This window comes from Ovis canadensis, chromosome 2, assembly GCF_042477335.2.
Source record: "Ovis canadensis isolate MfBH-ARS-UI-01 breed Bighorn chromosome 2, ARS-UI_OviCan_v2, whole genome shotgun sequence".
NCBI classification, from domain to species: Eukaryota; Metazoa; Chordata; class Mammalia; order Artiodactyla; family Bovidae; genus Ovis; species Ovis canadensis.
This window is the reverse complement of record NC_091246.1, coordinates 174,771,303-174,790,232: the sequence shown is the minus strand read 5'-3', so window position 1 is coordinate 174,790,232 and position 18,930 is coordinate 174,771,303. Positions and strand designations below refer to the sequence as shown.

General features: G+C 36.3%; 1 protein-coding gene across 1 annotated transcript in view; it reads right to left on the bottom strand.

Annotated features, from left to right (window-relative positions):
* The window catches only part of LRP1B (LDL receptor related protein 1B), a 1,961,274-nt gene that overhangs the window by 844,646 nt on the left and 1,097,698 nt on the right, over positions 1-18,930 (bottom strand). Inside the window, exons 19-20 of the mRNA XM_069573760.1 lie at positions 18,246-18,326; positions 16,932-17,093 (exon numbers count right to left, since the gene is read on the bottom strand). Coding sequence (XP_069429861.1) covers positions 16,932-17,093; positions 18,246-18,326 — 243 coding nt within the window. The remainder of the gene's footprint in view (positions 1-16,931; positions 17,094-18,245; positions 18,327-18,930) is intronic.

Genomic DNA, 18,930 nt, shown 5'->3' with positions numbered 1-18,930 from the left:
GGTGTCTCAGATGGTAAAGAATCCACCTGCAATGTAGGAGACCTGAATTCAGCCCCTGGGTCGGGAAGATCCCCTGCTGGAGGAAATGGCTACCCCCTCCAGTATTCTTGCCTGGAGAATCCCAAGGACAGAGGAGCCTGGCAGGGTCCATGAGGTTGCAAACAGTTGGACTTGACTGAGCGACTAAGCATATACACACACACAATGCTGCATAGGAAAAAAAATACATTGCTTCTGAGTCACAATTCATTAGCCATTGCTAGTCACATTGTGTTGGGCCCTCTCATGCTGGTCCCACTCAATTACAAAGTTTCCAGGAAGTATAATCTTACCATGTTCCCAGATAAAGGAAGACATAGAAATATACTATGTACATATTTAATGATTACCATGAGTGACTTGGGTATAAAGGACATCGTGACAGGGAGAACAGAGACGTCTCTCTGAGAAGGTGATATCTGAGATGAGACCAAAATGAAGGGAAAGAGCCAGCCACACATATTAGGATAAAGAGTATAGTAGGTGAAGGGAATTGTAAATGCAAAAACTCAAAGCAGGAAACATATTTTGCTCTGTAGTTGGAGAAGAAAGTGAATAAGGGTGGATTAGTGAATTGAGATCTGAGAGACAGGCAGGGGCTGGATCTTGTAAGGCTTTATCAACATCTATAGTACAATAAGCTCAACAACTATCTTTTAATTAGAGATTTTGAATCAGAGGAGTGATGATGATATAATTTAATCTCCATTATTGAATTCTCACTGGCTGCCGTGTGGAAGAAAAAGTGGAAATAGGAAGATAAAGTTAATGTCCAGATATGGCTTTTTCTGCAGTCTAGGTACAAAGTGAAAGGCATAGTTTCTGCCTTTGAAAAGATCATAAAATGGTCTGCATGCAGGGAAGTAGGTGATGTATGTAGTTGCAAAGCAATATCCTACATGATTTTAAAATAATTTTAATTGAAGCATAGTTGATTTACAATGTTGTATTAGTTTCTTCTGTAAAGTGAATCAGTTATACATATATATATATATATATATATATATATACCCCTTTTTTTTGGATTTAAGTCATCAACTTAGCACATATTGTCACCACAGAGCATTGAGTAGAGTTCCCTGTGCCATACAATAGGTTCCTCATTAGTAATCTATTTTATTTGTAGTAGTGAATATATGTCAATCCCAAGCTCCCAATTCATCCCACCCTCTTTTTCCCTACTTAGTGTCCATACCTTTTTTTCTGTACATCTGGGTATCTCTTTCTGCTTTGCAAATAGGTCCATCTGCACCATTTTTATAGATTCCACATATATATCCTCAGTGACTTAGTAGGAGAGAACATTTTGAGAACATGCAGAGGGGGAATCTAACCTGGACTTGGGGATTTCAGAGGAGAAATTCTCATGACGGAGGATAAGAAGAGTTCCAAGTCATGACTGAAAGTCAAGTAGAGGTAAAAGTGGAATGTGATGAAAAATATTATGAATGAAGTCAGCAGCATTCATAAAATTCTGTGTTGTGTGTGATAGGAGGAGAGAGAAAAGAGAAAACTAGAGAAGAAAGCAGAGAACTTAGTGGTTTTATATGCAATGCTCAATGGTTTGGATTTAAAGGCAATGGGAGTCATGGAAAGACCTGCTGCTAGATTCTGATATGCTAAGATATGTAGTTAGTATCCATCACTTTGGGAGCATTTAGGCAATAAGTAGAAAGGGAGAAATCTCGGAGATTCCAAAAGTTTACAATTGATCTACACATGGAGATATATGTGTATCTATTTCATTTGCTGGAAAACTCAGCCTTTATATTAAGTCATGTGGACTATTAAACACACACACACACACTCTCTTTCATATTGCTCTCCTTAATTCATGCTACCTTCTCACAATCAATTAAAAATACTCCAAACCTATTTCTCAATGTCTGTTATGCTGTTGTTTAGAAATGCTACCCCTTCTGCCAGAAAATAGAAAAAAAAGTCATGGAGTTTTATTTTCTCTTAACACCCTTGCCAAATGAAATCAGCTTCTGTTAACAGTTGTTGATTTTCCCCTGGATGGAATGTTGCATTCCTCTAAGGAGGCTGTGATGGCCGTTCTAACCTGAGTTCCAGGCATCTGTGGTTCCCCAGAGCCCTAGCTGCTTAAGCTTCAGGGCTTGGCACTCAATCTATCTTTGTAATATGGCCTGTCCCAGTGGAGTGTTAAAATGATGACTATGTTTATATGCATATACTCATGCTGTTTTACTGTTATGTTTTCATGTTGCTGATGCTGGTTATATTTTAACTAATGCAATTTTATTGTATTTTTGCCCCAAAGCTATTTAAACTAAGCATACAATTTAGGGGAATCTAATAAATAAATAAACACAGAACTCTGGAGGAAATGTGGCAACTGATGGTGGAATTTATCCCAATATTTAAATGAATTTATTATGACTAAATATTTGCAGTTAGAAGACTAGCAAGTATATAGAGACAGAAAGGACTTTTTCTACTCCTCTAAGGTAAAAAATGAAAATCAGGATTGCAAAAGTTATATTTATACTATGCTTTTCTTATTCAGAATACACTTTTTCGATTTATAAGAAATGTTTAAGTGTTCCTGAGAAAATAATTAAAACGATATTGTGAATTTAGTGGATTATTTAAATTGTGAGTCCAATCCAGAAGAAAACAAAAACAAAAGCCTTTGTTTGTTTTAATGGAGTTTAACTTTGGAGAAGGAAATGGCAACCCACTCCAGTATTCTTGCCTGGAAAATCACATGGACGGAGGAGCCTGGTGGGCCACACACCCCATGGGGTCGCAGAGTCAGACACGACTGAGTGACTAACATACATACATACTTTAACTTGTAATTTGTTATAAAATGCTTTGAAAATTAAAAAAAAAAAAAAGAGTGCTATGTGCACAAAGCTTCCTGCACATCTGATAATTGTCATGTGTCCATTCCTGCTTGCTTTCTGGTTTTTCAGTGACTCACTGTGTATTAATAATTCCTGTACCTATGGTAGCAGTTGGCTACAGATGTCTAGGTATTCTTCACCTGCCCTGAAACTATTGAGAATCAGAGTGGCAGCTTATCAATTGTTTCATTTCATTTACCAGCAGGGTGTAAACCTATGCTTGTCCTGTTTCTCAGTGAGCCCTTAACCACTCCCTAAAGTGGGTTAGCTGTCCTTGGTTTCTAGAAATCCTTAGCAATGGGTGGTTGTTTAAACCTGTCTACCTACCTGACTAGCAACTGCGTTGTGACTGTTGGAGGTATCTGTCCTGCTCTTCTCCAGCTAATGTGGGATGAATTCCCCAGGGACTACTGCAGCCCAATGGCTCTACAGTTCCTTATACGAACTAATAATGAAGTCAAACTTGGGGTGTCTCTTTGAAATCAACTTGTCCTCATCCACTGGACCTTGATGACTGCTTGCCTGTCATCTAGCTTATAGATGATTATTAATATCATAATATCATGGTCCTTTCCACCTTCCCATGCCAACACACTTCCAGGGCATGATTTCTGTGATTTACTTTCTATTCCAAAAAGCATTTTTACCCATAGGTGTAGTCTCTGCTGGAGATTATCTGGATAAGAATTTGGATCAGACTATCTAAACCATGTATTAACATAAGGGAGTTAACGAAAAATTTAATAATAAAGAGACCAGACTTCAAGTCTCTGATGCTTACTTTCTAGGTCAGTTAGAAAAGTTGAACAGAGGGAAATGTAAAAAATGTGTGGATATCATGGCATAAACTCAATTATTATAACACTAAACTATTTTTAGTATTAAAATATATAGACATATAGAGACAAAAATAATGAAAAAATACTGAAACAATATATGTTATTAAATATCCTCCAGGAAATTCAAGTGTTTATGTGAAATGTATGTCAAATAAAGCACTGTTTTTCAGTTCAGTTCAGTTCAGTCACTCAGTCATGTCCCACTCTTTGCAACCCCATGAATCGCAGCACAAAAGGCCTCCCTGTCCAACACCAACTCCCGGAGTTCACTCAGATTCACGTCCATCGAGTCAGTGATGCAATCTAGCCATCACATTCTCTGTTGTCCCCTTCTCCTCCTGCCCCTAATCCCTCCCAGCCTCAGAGTCTTTTCCAATGAGTCAACCCTTAGCATGAGGTGGCCAAAGTACTGGAGTTTCAGCTTTAGCATCATTCCTTCCAAAGAACACCCAGGGCTGATCTCCTTCAGAATGGACTCGTTGGATCTCCTTGCAGTCCAAGGGACTCTCAAGAGTCTTCTCCAACATCACTCTTCAAAAGCATCAATTCTTCAGTGCTCAGCCTTCTTCACAGTCCAACTCTCACATCCATACATGACCACAGGAAAAACCATAGCCTTGACTAGACAGACATTAGTCGGCAAAGTAATATCTCTGCTTTTGAATATGCTATCTAGGTTGGTCATAACTTTTCTTCCAAGTAGTAAGCGTCTTTTAATTTCATGGCTGCAATCACCATCTGCAGTGATTTTGGAGCCCCCAAAAATAAAGTCTGACACTGTTTCGACTGTTTCCCCATCTATTTCCCATGAAATGATGGGACCGGATGCTATGATCTTCGTTTTTTGAATGTTGAGCTTTAAGCCAACCTTTTCACTCTCCACTTTTACTTTCATCAAGAGGCTTTTTAGTTCCTCTTCACTTTCTGCCATAAGAGCGGTGTCATCTGCATATCTGAGGTTATTGATATTTCTCCCAGCAATTTTGATTCCAGCTTGTGTTTCTTCCAGTCCAGCGTTTCTCATGATGTACTCTGCATATAAGTTAAATAAGCAGGGTGACAATATACAGCCTTGATGTACTCCTTTTCCTATTTGGAACCAGTCTGTTGTTCCATGTCCAGTTCTAACTGTTGCTTCCTGACCTGCATATAGATTTCTCAAGAGGCAGGTCAGGTGGTCTTGTATTCCCATCTCTTTCAAAATTTTCCTGTTTATTGTGATCCACACAGTCAAAGGCTTTGGCATAGTCAATAAAACAGAAACAGATGTTTTTCTGGAACTCTCTTGCTTTTTCCATGATCCAGCGGATTTTGGCAATTTGATCTCTGGTTCCTCTGCCTTTTCTAAAACCAGCTTGAACATCAGGAAGTTCATGGTTCACGTATTGCTGAAGCCTGGCTTGGAGAATTTTGAGCATTACTTTACTAGCATGTGAGATGAGTGCAATTGTGTGGCAGTTTGAGCATTCTTTGGCATTGCCTTTCTTTGGGATTAGAATGAAATCTGACCTTTTCCACTTCTGTGGCCACTGCTGAGTTTTCCAAATTTGCTGGCATATTGAGTGTAGCACTTTCACAGCATCATCTTTCAGTATTTGAAATAGCTCCACTGGAATTCTATCACACCCACTAGCTTTGTTCATAGTGATGCTTTCTAAGGCCCACTTGACTTCACATTCCAGGATGTCTGGCTCTAGATGAGTAATCACACCATCGTGATTATCCGGGTCATGAAGATGTTTTTTGTACAGTTCTATGTATTCTTGCCACCTCTTCTTAATATCTTCTGCTTCTGTTAGTTCCATACCTTTTCTGTCCTTTATGGAGCCCATCTTTGCATGAAATGTTCCCTTAGTATCTCTCATTTTCTTGAAGAGATCTCTAGTCTTTCCCATTCTGTTGTTTAGTTCATAAGCACTATTTTTAGTTCACTAGAAATGTAAAGTTTGGTATCTAGAATTCTACTATGATGATGATGAACTTCTACAATATCAATTTAAGTAAACAATGAGTTGAGTTGGCTATGTAACTGAGAAATCTATTTTTCCATTCATTGCTGAAATTAACCATTCACTTTAACAGACATTTTAGATATAAAATATGAAGTAAAATAGATTACAAAGTGGATATTCCTTGTTAGGACTTTACTTCTTGGCTTTGATATATGACTGGCTTGCAGTAGATTCAAATATTTACTGGAAAAATATGACATTATTTAACTTTATATTTTAAAATTGTATAGAACATCATTATGTAGAAAGAATATGTATAAGCATATACATGAGATAAATGTTGGAGGAAATATCAGAGAGTAAAATTTTAAAGTTACTATCTCTTCTCTATTTTGGCCTTTTCCTGTCCCCATTGTGTTCTGCCTTGTCTCATAATAAGTTTGATATTTTATGAAACACTCAGGATTATAACTCCTTTAGAATGTGTCTCTACTTGAATTTTAAAGGAGGGTCAACAAACTATGACCAGCAGACCAATTCGGGTCCACTACCTCTTTTTGAAAGTAAAGTTTTATAATAACACAGTCATAATTGTGTGTGCATGCATGCTAAGCTGCTTCAGTAGTGTCCGACTCCTTGCAACCCTATGGCCTGAAGCCTGCCAGGCTCCTCTGTCCATGGACTTCCCCAGGCAAGAATACTGGAGTGGATTGCCATGCTCTCCTCCAGGGGATCTTCCCAACCCAAGTATCGAAACTGCGCTTCCTACAATGTGTGCATTGCAGACGGATTCTTTACCACTGAGCCACCAGGGAAGCCCACAGTCATAATCATCTGTAGAGAAATAGTATATGGCTTTTTTGGTGCTAAAACTGGAGCTGGATAGCTGAAATAGGCAAAATCTAAAATATTTTACTACAGCACTCTACAGAAAAGATTTGCTGATCTGTGTTCTAAAATGTTCTAAATTCTGCCTATGATTTCTAGAACATCCCATTAAGTGTATACATATCAATGTAGCAGCATGCTATACTGAAAGATCTGCATACCAGTGAAGTACTCCATACCAGGAAGATCATGGTAGATTAAGCTGATTAGGTTATGTAACAAAGTCATCTGTAGAAAAGATTGTGATTCAGACAATGACAGTTAATTTTCCTTAGAAAGACTGTGTGTACACAAATACCCAGCATGAAATAAATTTCCTCACACAAAGTAGATGAATCTGGTCATTGCATTTCAGGATATAATATAAGTGCAAACTCAACTGATGCATCACATATATAAAGCAATAAAAGCTGACGGTTCACATAGGCTCTGAAAGAAGCTAATTACCAACTATTTTTTTAATGGGAAAAAATGCAAAGTTTTATCCTATTGCTTACTTTAGTCTCACAAAAGGTTGAGTACAACTCAATTATTGACAGGTGAATTAATTATTTTGTACATTATATATGTCCTTTGTCTCTTTTCTGTTTGTTTACTTATGTGTGTGCTTTCTGCTGGAATCCTCAAGTCCTATCAATTCACTGATCATTAACCACAATTTAGAACAAGGAAGCAGAATTTAAAGGCTGTGGAAGTTGATTTACTTTTGTCCTTATAGTTCAGCTCCATTAAAAGAGTTGGAAGCAAGCTAAAATTTTCCATTAAAATTAGGTCTTCCTATTACTTATTGATTTTATTAATTATTCCTGCAAAAATAGAATGAGTTGCTACTTTGTTTAGTGTCAAAGTACATAATTATTGTCTTAATGTAGAAGCTAAATTTATCTAGGAATAAATTTAGACCTATTACTAATTTTTGAAGAGTAAAAATGAAGATAAATGGTTTCTTTCCATTTCTAGGAACGATTTTTTTCTAAGATTTTCTTTTTAAAATTATATTTAGCTGATTCATTTTACTTTTCTTGATAATCACATTGCTAGGAAAATTACAGATTCTTAAAACACTCTTTGCTATTAATTGATTCAAAAGTCTTGAGTTTTCTTTGTTTTTGATGTAAAAGTTGTCTATATTATTAAATTTAAAATGACCTTTAAAGAGCTATCTTCTCCTAGAAAACAAAAAAGAGGTTTCCTATGGATAAAATCCATTAATAATTAACATTGTTTTGATATCTCAGTGTTAACAGATTCTAAGCAAAATAAATCAATCTATGAGAGAATAAAGTTAAGCCAGAAAAGTTATATCTCATTGAAAACAGATACTATACCTCTCTAAAACTAGATGACATTTAGATTTGCTTTTAATTGCATTTTATTGGGTAGCAATCCATATTTTCATTAAAAGAGAGTAGTTTAAAAATATTAGGACAGATTATATGAATCTGCTAAATCCATAACATCATTTGATCATCCCCAAATTCAAATCCAATACTTAATTGTTAGCAAAGTTCAGTGCCTGAGAAATAATAGCAATTCTTTTTGATTGTGTGTTCTAGTAAAAATGAATTGAAGTATATTTTCATGAAAGAAAAACAAGACAGGTGACTGTGTACAGTATTTACTGATACTTTATTTCCTATGTGTTTAAGATTAAATTGTGGCACAAAAAAACTTTTCTTATATTTCTGAAACTTACTATGTATTTAATGTAGATAAGAAGTCAAAAGATATTGGTGTTAATTTCTATTCTCTCTATGCTTAAACGAGTAACCCAAAGTCTTTAGCTAAATATCAAGTTTGATACCTACAGTGCTCTGAAAGGATTCAATCTCCCAGACAGGATACATGGCTTTTTGGTTGGCAGAACTGCCAGAAGTTTCTGGGTTTTCCACTAAGAACTTGACATCATCATTTGAATTCAAAAATCTCTCCTGAAAATGTCTTTATGTATCAAAAGACTCAATTTCAACATTTCTAACTTAGAACATTATTAGCTTCTTCTAGGAAGTAGCATCAGTTTTTGTTATTGCTGTATACACATAAAGATAATTTTATCTAGCTGAATTTTTTTTTTCTCATCTGCACAACGAAACTGAACTAAATGATCTTTTCATTTTCTTTCAGCTTGTTAGAATTTTTGAGCCTATGAGGTAAAACTTTTATGGCAGAGAAACCTATTCTTGGGTGACTGAAAACACTGTATTGGAATGTCCCCAGCTATTCCAATGACAAAGTTCCAGAATCCACTCTATCAAGGAGAACTGTTGGGAGGAGGGAGGGGTCAGTGAGGGGGATGGAGACTAGAAACAAACAGACAAAAAAAGACAAATGTACTTCTTGTGATGATTTCATGTGATGGCCCAGGTCCCTTCTAGTACTTTTTGGAAAATTTCATTGCAATGACCTATAATAATGTCTCTCTTTTTCAAGTGATAATGAGTATACACTTAAGAAAAAGGTAGTAATTATTCATCTTATACTTCTAGTAATTTCTTCTGTTTCCTCATCCTAGAGTTTATTTCCATGATAATATGCAAGGCTAGGTGCACGGATCTAATCATATACCTTTCCTTAATATAGTGTAGCCACTTTCATTTGCCTCATAAATCTTGGCAATTTTAGCTCAGGATTTGAATAAAATAAAATAGATAGGATGCTTTCCTTATATTTTATTATTTTTACTTCTTTTTTTAATGTCCTCTATGTCCAATACATAGTAAGTTTCAGAAAGACAAGGAAAGTATTTTTGGGGGATCATACAAGTGTTACTTCATAGAGAGTTAAAAAAAATAGAGATACACTATAGCTGCAGAAGCAGATAGCTAGACACAGGGATAAAGGACAGTTACCCTTTGAAATTCCAACTGTGAAACCCTGAAACTCCAGCTGTGTAATCCTAGGTAAATGTCTTAACCTCTCTGAATAATCCTTATTCTGAGCATTAAATGGAATAACAAACATAAGAGTGTCTGACAATTTGTGGGAGACAAATTGGTTAACTCAACCCCTTGACGCCATATTATCATAATGGAATCTCCTCACTGGCACTCACTGTTAAATTATATATACAAAACAGACTTACACTTTCCTTGTCTTTCTGAAACTTACTATGTATTGGACATAGAGGACATAAAAAAAGAAGTAAAAAATAATAAAATATAAGGAAAACATCTTATCTATTTTATTTTATTCAAATCCTGGGCTAAAATTGCCAAGATTTATGGGATAAATGAAAGTGGCTATGCTATGTTAAAGAAATGTATGTGATTAGATCCATGCACCTAGCCTTGCATATCATCATGGAAATAAACTCTAGGATGAGGAAACAGAATAAATTACTAGATGTATAAGATGAAACAAATAAGGGTTGACTCTGAGATATAACAGATTATTGTGGTAGAAAAAAAAGATTCTTTAACTCAAATTATTTACTGAACACTCACTGTATGTCAATTAGTGCACTTGACTATGAAACTACAAAGATACAATTACTTTGTTCCCTCCTTAAACTGGGAACAAGAGTATAATGAGGTAAATGAATACATGCATGAATGAATGAATGATGATGAAGCTCAAAATAAAAAGAAGTTTCTAAAGCAGAAACAGAGTTAAAACAGTTAAAGCAAAAGAACATAAGCAAAACAGTTAAAGCAAAAGAAGAGAGGTATGTGTGAGTATGTACACTAAGAATATTATATGCTCTACTCACTAATGGATTTTGGAACTTGTTAAAGAATAATAACAAGTTTATTTATAATAAATAATTAAAGACTATAATAAATCAAAATTGAAGGTCAATACAGACTAAATCATAAATTTGCATTTAATTTGTATTTGTGATATAAATAAGAGATCATACATTCTAGCACCACTCAGTTCATTCACTTAATGAAGCAGGTAGTAAATATTTCCTTTTTATACAGCCAAACAGAAGGCATTAAAGAATAATGACCATAAATCAGTGTCAAAGTCTTCCTCAAATAAAGAAAAGTCCAGATATTTGACAAATATTTAGGTTCCATTTGGAAGAAATTACAAAATTTAGACAAATCTATTCTAGAGAAAACCTGTTCCCTTCTCCATTAAGTACATGCTGAAATTACTTATTATATTTTTTATAATAATTGACATGGGAGAATAACTCTCTAAAGAGACTACATAATTTTCCTATGTTAACTTTAGAAACGCCCTGTGTGAAATATGCTTGAGACAATTTCTAGAAAGAGTATAAGAATGAAAGTTTACGTAACTCAAATGAATTAAACTGTCAATGAGATAAGATTAAAACTAAAATTTGGTATTTTATAGATGTGACATGTCCAGTGTCGGTTTGTCTGTCTCTCTCTCTTAAAATGATACAGCCAGAGAGGTAATGACTTGCAAGAAACAGATAAAATTCTCATTTTACTTTTATTCATGAAATACTTGCAGGTAAAACCGTTTTTTAACAAAAACCTTTCAATGCTTAATAAATGGCCAGGATTGAGCCTCTATAAAAAGTTCTATCATAACCAATTCTTTGAAGGCCCTGCCTCACTTATGTTTCCACTTGAAAAACTATTCACCCAGTAGCTACAAAAAGGTAATCATAGATATAAGTACCAATCAAAGGATTCAGAATCAAAAAGAAACCAGTGCTAAATCAATGACAAGCAAGCACTGAAACAAAGGACGGAATCTGTGTGCTATGGATTGCTTGTATTCTACTTAAGCTTGTAGACTCTGTGTATATTCCTGGGTAGTGATTTGTAAAGATGTGTATTTTCTTTCCTGTGTGCTCAGTCATTCAGTCATGTCTGACTCTTTGCAACTCCATGGACCATAGCCCATCAGGTTGTCCATGGAATTTTTCCAGGCAAGAATACTGGAGTGGGTTGCCATTTTCTTCTCCAGGGGACCTTCCAACCTAGAGATTGGACCCATGTCTCCTGCATTGGCAGGCAAATTCTTTACCACTAGCACCATCTGTGAAGCCCCCCAGGGAGTTTGGAAGAGAGGAAAAGAGCAGCACAATATGACGGAAGAAAGAGATGAGTAAACATTAATCTCAGAGAGGACCAGACATTAACACTTTTCCCATATATAAATCATACTAATGATAAAAAATAACCATCACTATAGAAATTATTTTCTTGGAAGTGGTATCAGAGAGAATATGAATTGAACTTAAACTCAGGAATTTGCTGAAATAGAGATTATATATGGAATGTTCATCTCTTGATATCTCCTACTCCTTCACTATTATAGTCTAATTCAAGAGTATTTTCTGTCCTTTTGAAAACAGTTTGAGTTGAGAGAAACTGCACCAATTGCTCTGCTTACATAGGCAGTGTAAAGCAAAGTGCTGAGCAATTATATGGTGAATTTGATCAGTTTTGACAGCCAGTCCTGAAAGTCAAGCCAGAATCCCCTGCTCTTTTCTTCCACAGCAGGTTCTGGGACTGAATTATATGACTAATTGCATCAGATTTCTATTTTACCTTGGCAATGGCCTCACAAATCCTCCATGTACAAAATGGCCTTCCTGATCAGTGATAACAATTCTATATGTCATGGTTATTTTACACCTTCCATACCAAAATACATAAAATAATGATGGATAAAAATATTTAAATGCCATTTGAAATACTATGGATTGTCTTACATGGAAGTCATCCCAGAATGCTGCCTGTCCTCAATGCCTACAACCTGTATTCACCAAGTAGAATTTTTGACAAGAGAATCTTAGTACAATTTACAATGAGTTAAACGTAAATTAGTTCAGGGAGTTCTTCTCATTCTTTCCTTGAAACATGGCCAAGAATCATATGGATTATCTGAATCATTTCCTTAGTGTATTACTGTAATCATATAAGAAATGCATGGTATTCACATTGACAGTATTTCCTTTACAATAATATATTAGCAAAATGACCCAAAGATAAAGGTCATTAACATTAACTAGGCATTGATTCTATAATCCAAACCCAAATAACTGTCTAGAGAGCCTATAAGGCGATGTACCACTCACTTTGGATACTCATAAAACTAAAGTAATCTCTCCAAAACGTTTTAATGTGCAATGATCATTTTAACTTAGAGATACATACACACAGAAAAGAGGGATGGAATCCCACTTCTGAGATGAAAGCAAATTAATGTCGGGGCAATTTATCTTTCACAGCACATCACGGAGCAGTGCCAGCAGGCCACAGATGTATACCTCATGAGGAGCCTAAAGAGACATCTGTGAGGTGAGCATTCAAAGTCCAATTTAGTAATGAAACGTTAACCACACCTCAGATGAATGTTTCAAATATATAAATAAAAAGAGGAAAAATATCTTTTGTATACCTTTCCTTTTTCCATTCTAGATTAGTTATAAGCAAAAAGTTCTAGTTCATATGTACTAGTGGACCAACTAAAGTGAGAGAGGAAAAAGAGACAAGAATGAGATAAAGATGGGGGGGGGGGTGGAGAGAGATTTATCCTTCCTCTCGATTTTGAAGCAAAATTAAATTCAAATATGTTCATGTTAAATTTCAAAAGATACTGTTACAAAAATTTTCTTAGTCATTTTCTGTTTTCATTATAGCTTCTGGGTTGTCCTCTGTCGGGAAAGACATGAATCATGTCAAGACCACTGACCATGAGTACCTGTGTTTCATTGCTTCATGGCTCTTAGGTGACATATTTGTATCATGCCTTGACTATTATAATCCAGGTCATACAGGGAGAATCAAAATCAGAGAATATCTCTTTTAATAAAATCACTTAGGTAATTCACCAAAAAGCTTTACTCCTTCAAGAACCTAGCGTTATGTAGATAATTTCCGTAACTGGCAATGTTTCCAGTACTTACAATTGAGAGAAATTAAGGAAGAGAGAAAGAGTGACAGACAAAGAGACGAAGAAAGAAAACCAAAAGAAAGACAAAAGGGATTCATGTCAGAGAAAGTACTTTAGAAATTTTCTATCTTATAGGTTGTCAAATATTTGCAGAAGAGAAATAATCTTGGAAAACACTTTGAGGATGATTTCTCATGATCACACTTTGTTGTCTGTTTGCAGGCTAGATTTTAAAAACTGAACAGTGACCATGTTTTTTTCATTCTTTAATCTATCTTTTGGTGCAAGCACAGTCTGGCATGTGAAAATTTCTCAACAAATATTTTTAGAATAAATGAAAGAATGAATTTAAAAAATTAATTCCTTAAAAAAGAAAGCTTCTAGTTAAAATGTTATTGCTGTATGAGTTTTTGACAGGCTAACAATTTTTCTGTGATATTTCCAACATGATTTCTTATTCATGAACATCTCCTGTGGCTGATCAAATTTTGCCGAGTTGCCCATGCAAATAACAAGATCAGGTCGCCCATGGATTTGCTGGGAGCCATGGTCATGATCTCCCTCCTTTATTTCCTTCACTCCAGAGGGTCAGTCAGTTGTAATACCTCAACATTTAATAGGGGATGATAACCAGCCTTTGGAAACAAATTTGATGTGAAAATAAAAGGGAAATTATGCCTTTCTTAATACTTTTTTTCCCTCTTTGGGGATGGGCTTGGGGTTTCATCAATTTAGAAGTTGGAGGGGATTAAACCAACCAGTAACGCAGAAGAAGCTGAAGTTGAACAGTTCTAGAAAGACCTACAAGACATTTTAGAACTAACACCCAAAAAAGATGTCCTTTTCATTATAGGGGACTGGAATACAAAAGTAGGAAGTCAAGAAACACCTGGAGTGACAGGCAAACTTGGCCTTGGAGTACAGAATGAAGCAGGGCAAAGGCTAATAGAGTTTTGCCAAGAGAATGCACTGGTCATAGCAAATAACCTTTTCCAACAACACAAGAGAAGACTCTACACATGGACATCACCAGAAGGTCAACACTGAAATCAGATTGATTTTATTCTTTGCAGCCAAAGATGGAGAAGCTCTATACAGTCAACAAAAACAAGACCAAGATCTGACTGTGACTCAGATCATGAACTCCTTATTGCCAAATTCAGACTCAAATTGAAGAAAGGAGGGAAAACCACTGGACCATTCAGGTATGACCTAAATCAAATCCCTTATGATTTTACAGTGGAAGTGAGAAATAGATTTAAGGGACTAGATCTGATAGATAGAGTGCCTGATGAACTCTGGAATGAGGTTCATGACATTGTACAGGAGGCAGGGATCAAGACCACCCCCATGGAAAAGAAATGCAAAAAAGCAAAATGGCTGTCTGGGGAAGCCTTACAAATAGCTGTGAAAAGCAGAGAAGCGAAAAGCCAAGGAGAAAAGGAAAGATATGAGCATCTGAATGCAGAGTTCCAAAGAATAGCAAGGAGAGATAAGAAAGCCTTCTTCAGTGATCAGTGCAAAGAAATAGAGGAAAACAACAGAATGGGAAAGACTAGAGATCTCTTCAAGAAAATTAGAGATACCAAGGGAACATTTCATGCAAAGATGGACTTGATAAAGGACAGAAATGGTATATTAAGAAGAGGTGGCAAGAATACACAGAAGAACTGTACAAAAAAGATCTCCATGACCCAGATAATCACGATGATGTGATTACTCACCTAGAGCCAGACATCCTCGAATGTGAAGACAAATGGGCCTTAGAAAGCATCACTACGAACAAAGCTAGTGGAGGTGACGGAATTCCAGTTGAGCTATTTCAAATCCTGGAAGATGATGCTGTGAAAGTGCTGCACTCAATATGCCAGCAAATTTGGAAAACTCAGCAGTGGCCACAGGACTGGAAAAGGTCAGTTTTCATTCCAATTCCAAAGAAACGCAATGCCAAAGAATGCTCAAACTACCGCACAATTGCACTCATCTCACATGCTAGTAAAGTAAATGCTCAAAATTCTCCAGGCCAGGCTTCAGCAATACATGAACCGTGAACTTCCTGATGTTCAAGCTGGTTTTCAAAAAGGCAGAGGAACCAGAGATCAAATTGCCAACATCTGTTGGATCATGGAAAGAGCAAGAGAATTCCAGAAAAACATATGTTTCGGCTTTATTGACTATGCCAAATCCTTTGACTGTGTGGATCACAAGAAACTGTGGAAAATTCTGAGAGTGATGGGAATACCAGACCACCTGACCTTCCTCTTGAGAAACCTCTATGTAGGTCAGGAAGCAACAGTTAGAACTGGACATGGAACAACAGACTGGTTCCAAATAGGAAAAGGAGTACATCAAGGTTGTATATTGTCACCCTGCTTAGTTAACTTATATGCAGAGTACATCATGAGAAAGGCTGGGCTGGATGAAGCACAAGCTGGAATCAAGATTGCCAGGAGAAATATCAATAACCTCAGATATTTCACCACCCTTATGGCAGAAAGTGAAGAGGAGCTAAGGAGCCTGTTGATGAAAGTGCAAGAGGAGAGTGAAAAAGTTGGCTTAAAGCTCAACATTCAGAAAACAAAGATCATGGCATCCGGTCCCATCACTTCATGGGAAATAGATGGGGAATCAGTGGAAACAGCATCAGATTTTATTTTTGGGGGCTCCAAAATCACTGTAGATGGTGATTGCAGCCATGAAACTTAAAGACTCTTATTCCTTGGAAGGAAAGTTATGACAACCTAGATAGCATATTCAAAAGCAGAGACATTACTTTGCCAACAAAGGTCCATCCAGTCAAGCCTATGGTATTTCCAGTGGTCATGTATGGATGTGAGAGTTGGACTGTGAAGAAAGCTGAGCACTAAAGAATTGATGCTTTTGAACTGTGGTGTTGGAGAAGACTCTTGAGAGTCCCTTGGACTGCAAGGAGATCCAAGCAGTCCATTCTAAAGGAGACCAGTCCTGGGTGTTCTTTGGAAGGACTGATGCTAAAGCTGAAACTCCAATACTTTGGCCACCTCATGCAAAGAGTTGACTCACTGGAAAAGACTCTGATGCCGGGAGGGATTGGGGGCAGGAGGAGAAGGGTACGACAGAGGATGAGATGGCTGGATGGCATCACTGACTCGATGGACATAAGTTTGAGTGAACTCTGGGAGTTGGTAATGGACAGGGAGGCCTGGTGTGCTGCAATTCATGGGGTCGCAAAGAGTCGGACATGACTGAGTGACTGAACTGAACTGATATAAAGCATCAAATTAAAGTAAAGCATCTAATGAAATAGGAAGTAAAGATCACTAAGCTGGTATTAAAGTATAAGAAAGAATAAAGACTGAGAAACCAGGTAAAAGAAAGGAAAAAGAGATCAACAAATGATTTTATACAGTTCCACTAACACTTTTTTATGTGATGAGAAATTTTTTTTTCTGTGATTTCACTCTAAAATACTCCAAATATTATATATCAATTTAAAATTGATATTGAGTTTTGTAGATTTACAAATTACTAACCTTCTCTGGTGCAATTTATTTCATCACTGAAGTCTCCACAGTCATTGTCACCATCACAGGCCCAATGGCCTGGGATACATCTGCCACTGGAACAACTGAACTGGTTATCAAAGCAGGAATGTACACAGCCAACCTCATCACTCCCATCTCCACAGTCGTCATCTGGAAAGAAGCATTAACCACCAGGTGGTGAAAAATTATCCGTGGAGAAACAGTTTCTTATGAAATACTTAGCATTTATTTTTGGTATTGAGTGCTTTCTTCTGTTATTGAAAAAAGGAATGATAAATCAATCATCAACATTTCCCATGAGCAGTGGGAAAATTATTTCCATTTTTATATTGCTTTGTTTCTGATTGAATGCCAACCACTAAATTAAAGGGGAAAACATCCTTCACTTTGGATTTTGAAGCTTAATTTCTATTTCACTCAGAAATGACTAACCACTGACTGGATTAAACTATACAACATGAAATAATTATGAAGTGGGGAAGACAATGGTGATAGTAGGAATTTCCTGAAATGATACAGCTTGTGATATAATTATTGTTGGAAAATTACTTTTTAGACCTATAACATCTATGCCCTAGTGTTTATAACTATCTTTAATTCAGATCCCTTTTCTCCATTCTCCCACATGAGGGCTCACTCTGTACCCTTACACCGCTGGTTCTTAAGTATATATTTATATCAGGAAATTGTTTGTATGCTATCATTAGCAATGATTTATATTCTGTAATAACAATTGCTGCAGGAGGGAACCAAGAGGAATGTGAAGGGAAAACAGATTAAAGTCAAACCAATGGCTGAGGTTGCACCAATTTATGTATAATTCATTTACCGTATTTGGCATAATTTAACATAATGATAGAACTGAGTGAAGAAAAAATATCGTTTGTACATAGAAAGCCAAGGTGACAGAGTTGGGATCATCTGGGTCTTACATAATAATTTATAAACTACTCCATCCTCACATTACAGAGCATTTTGCATCAATGCTTTGAGGAACCTGAATTGTCCAGGATATTTTCTCAATTGTTCCCTTCATATCTTGTTTGTTGACTTAGACTAGATCCAGCATAATATCTGAAAACAAATCCCCATCATAGATAGCCCCAAGGGATGGCTATTGAGCTCCATTGCCCTTAAGGCTAATCCCCATTGACAGGCCAGCTGCCCTCTCACCACTTGTCTCAGCCATTTTGCTGGACTTGGCAAACTTCTCTTACAAACCACCTCTGAAAGAAGTGAAGTTGCACAGACAGCCAGGCCTCCAATCAAATCAGTGCAGTCTAGTGAACATTTGGTACTTGCCAGAGTCGCAGTGCCACTTGCTGCTAATGCATCTTCCACTTTTGCATATAAACTGAGTTAGTGGTTCACAAGTTGGGAATTCTGTGAAAGATATAAAAACATTCAATAGGAAAGATGTTACTGATTATGTTTGACATCTCTTCATTTTTCTTGCAGTATAATGAATCTAAACAGTCCTTCATCAAGTGATTTTCCCTTATTTTAGTTACAGAAATATACTCCTACAAAAGTTATTTAAAGTATGCATGTCCTGTGTCCAAAAAATGCTGAACTTTGCAAACTTCTGACTTTTCTTCACTCAATTCTATCATTATGTTAATATGTTATTGTGTTTGACTTCATTTGTTTCCTATTTGCTAATGTGATCAGAGCTCTATTCCTCTCTTCCACACAATCCACAGAGGAAATATTAGATAAGCAAATAAAGTGATAGTAACTATTTGAGGACACAGGATATGCATAATTTTAGTATCTTTTATAGGAATGCATTTCAGTAACTAAAAGCCAAAGAAAATCACATGATGAAGGACTGTTTAGATCCATTATACTGCAAGAAAAATGAAAAGATGTCAATTCCGCCACATCAAGGAACTCAACCTTCTCTCAGTGAAGAACAGCTGTATAGAGCTCTATACTACTGCACTGAAAAGTGACATATGTGTTTTAAATCAGGCTTCTCTGGTAG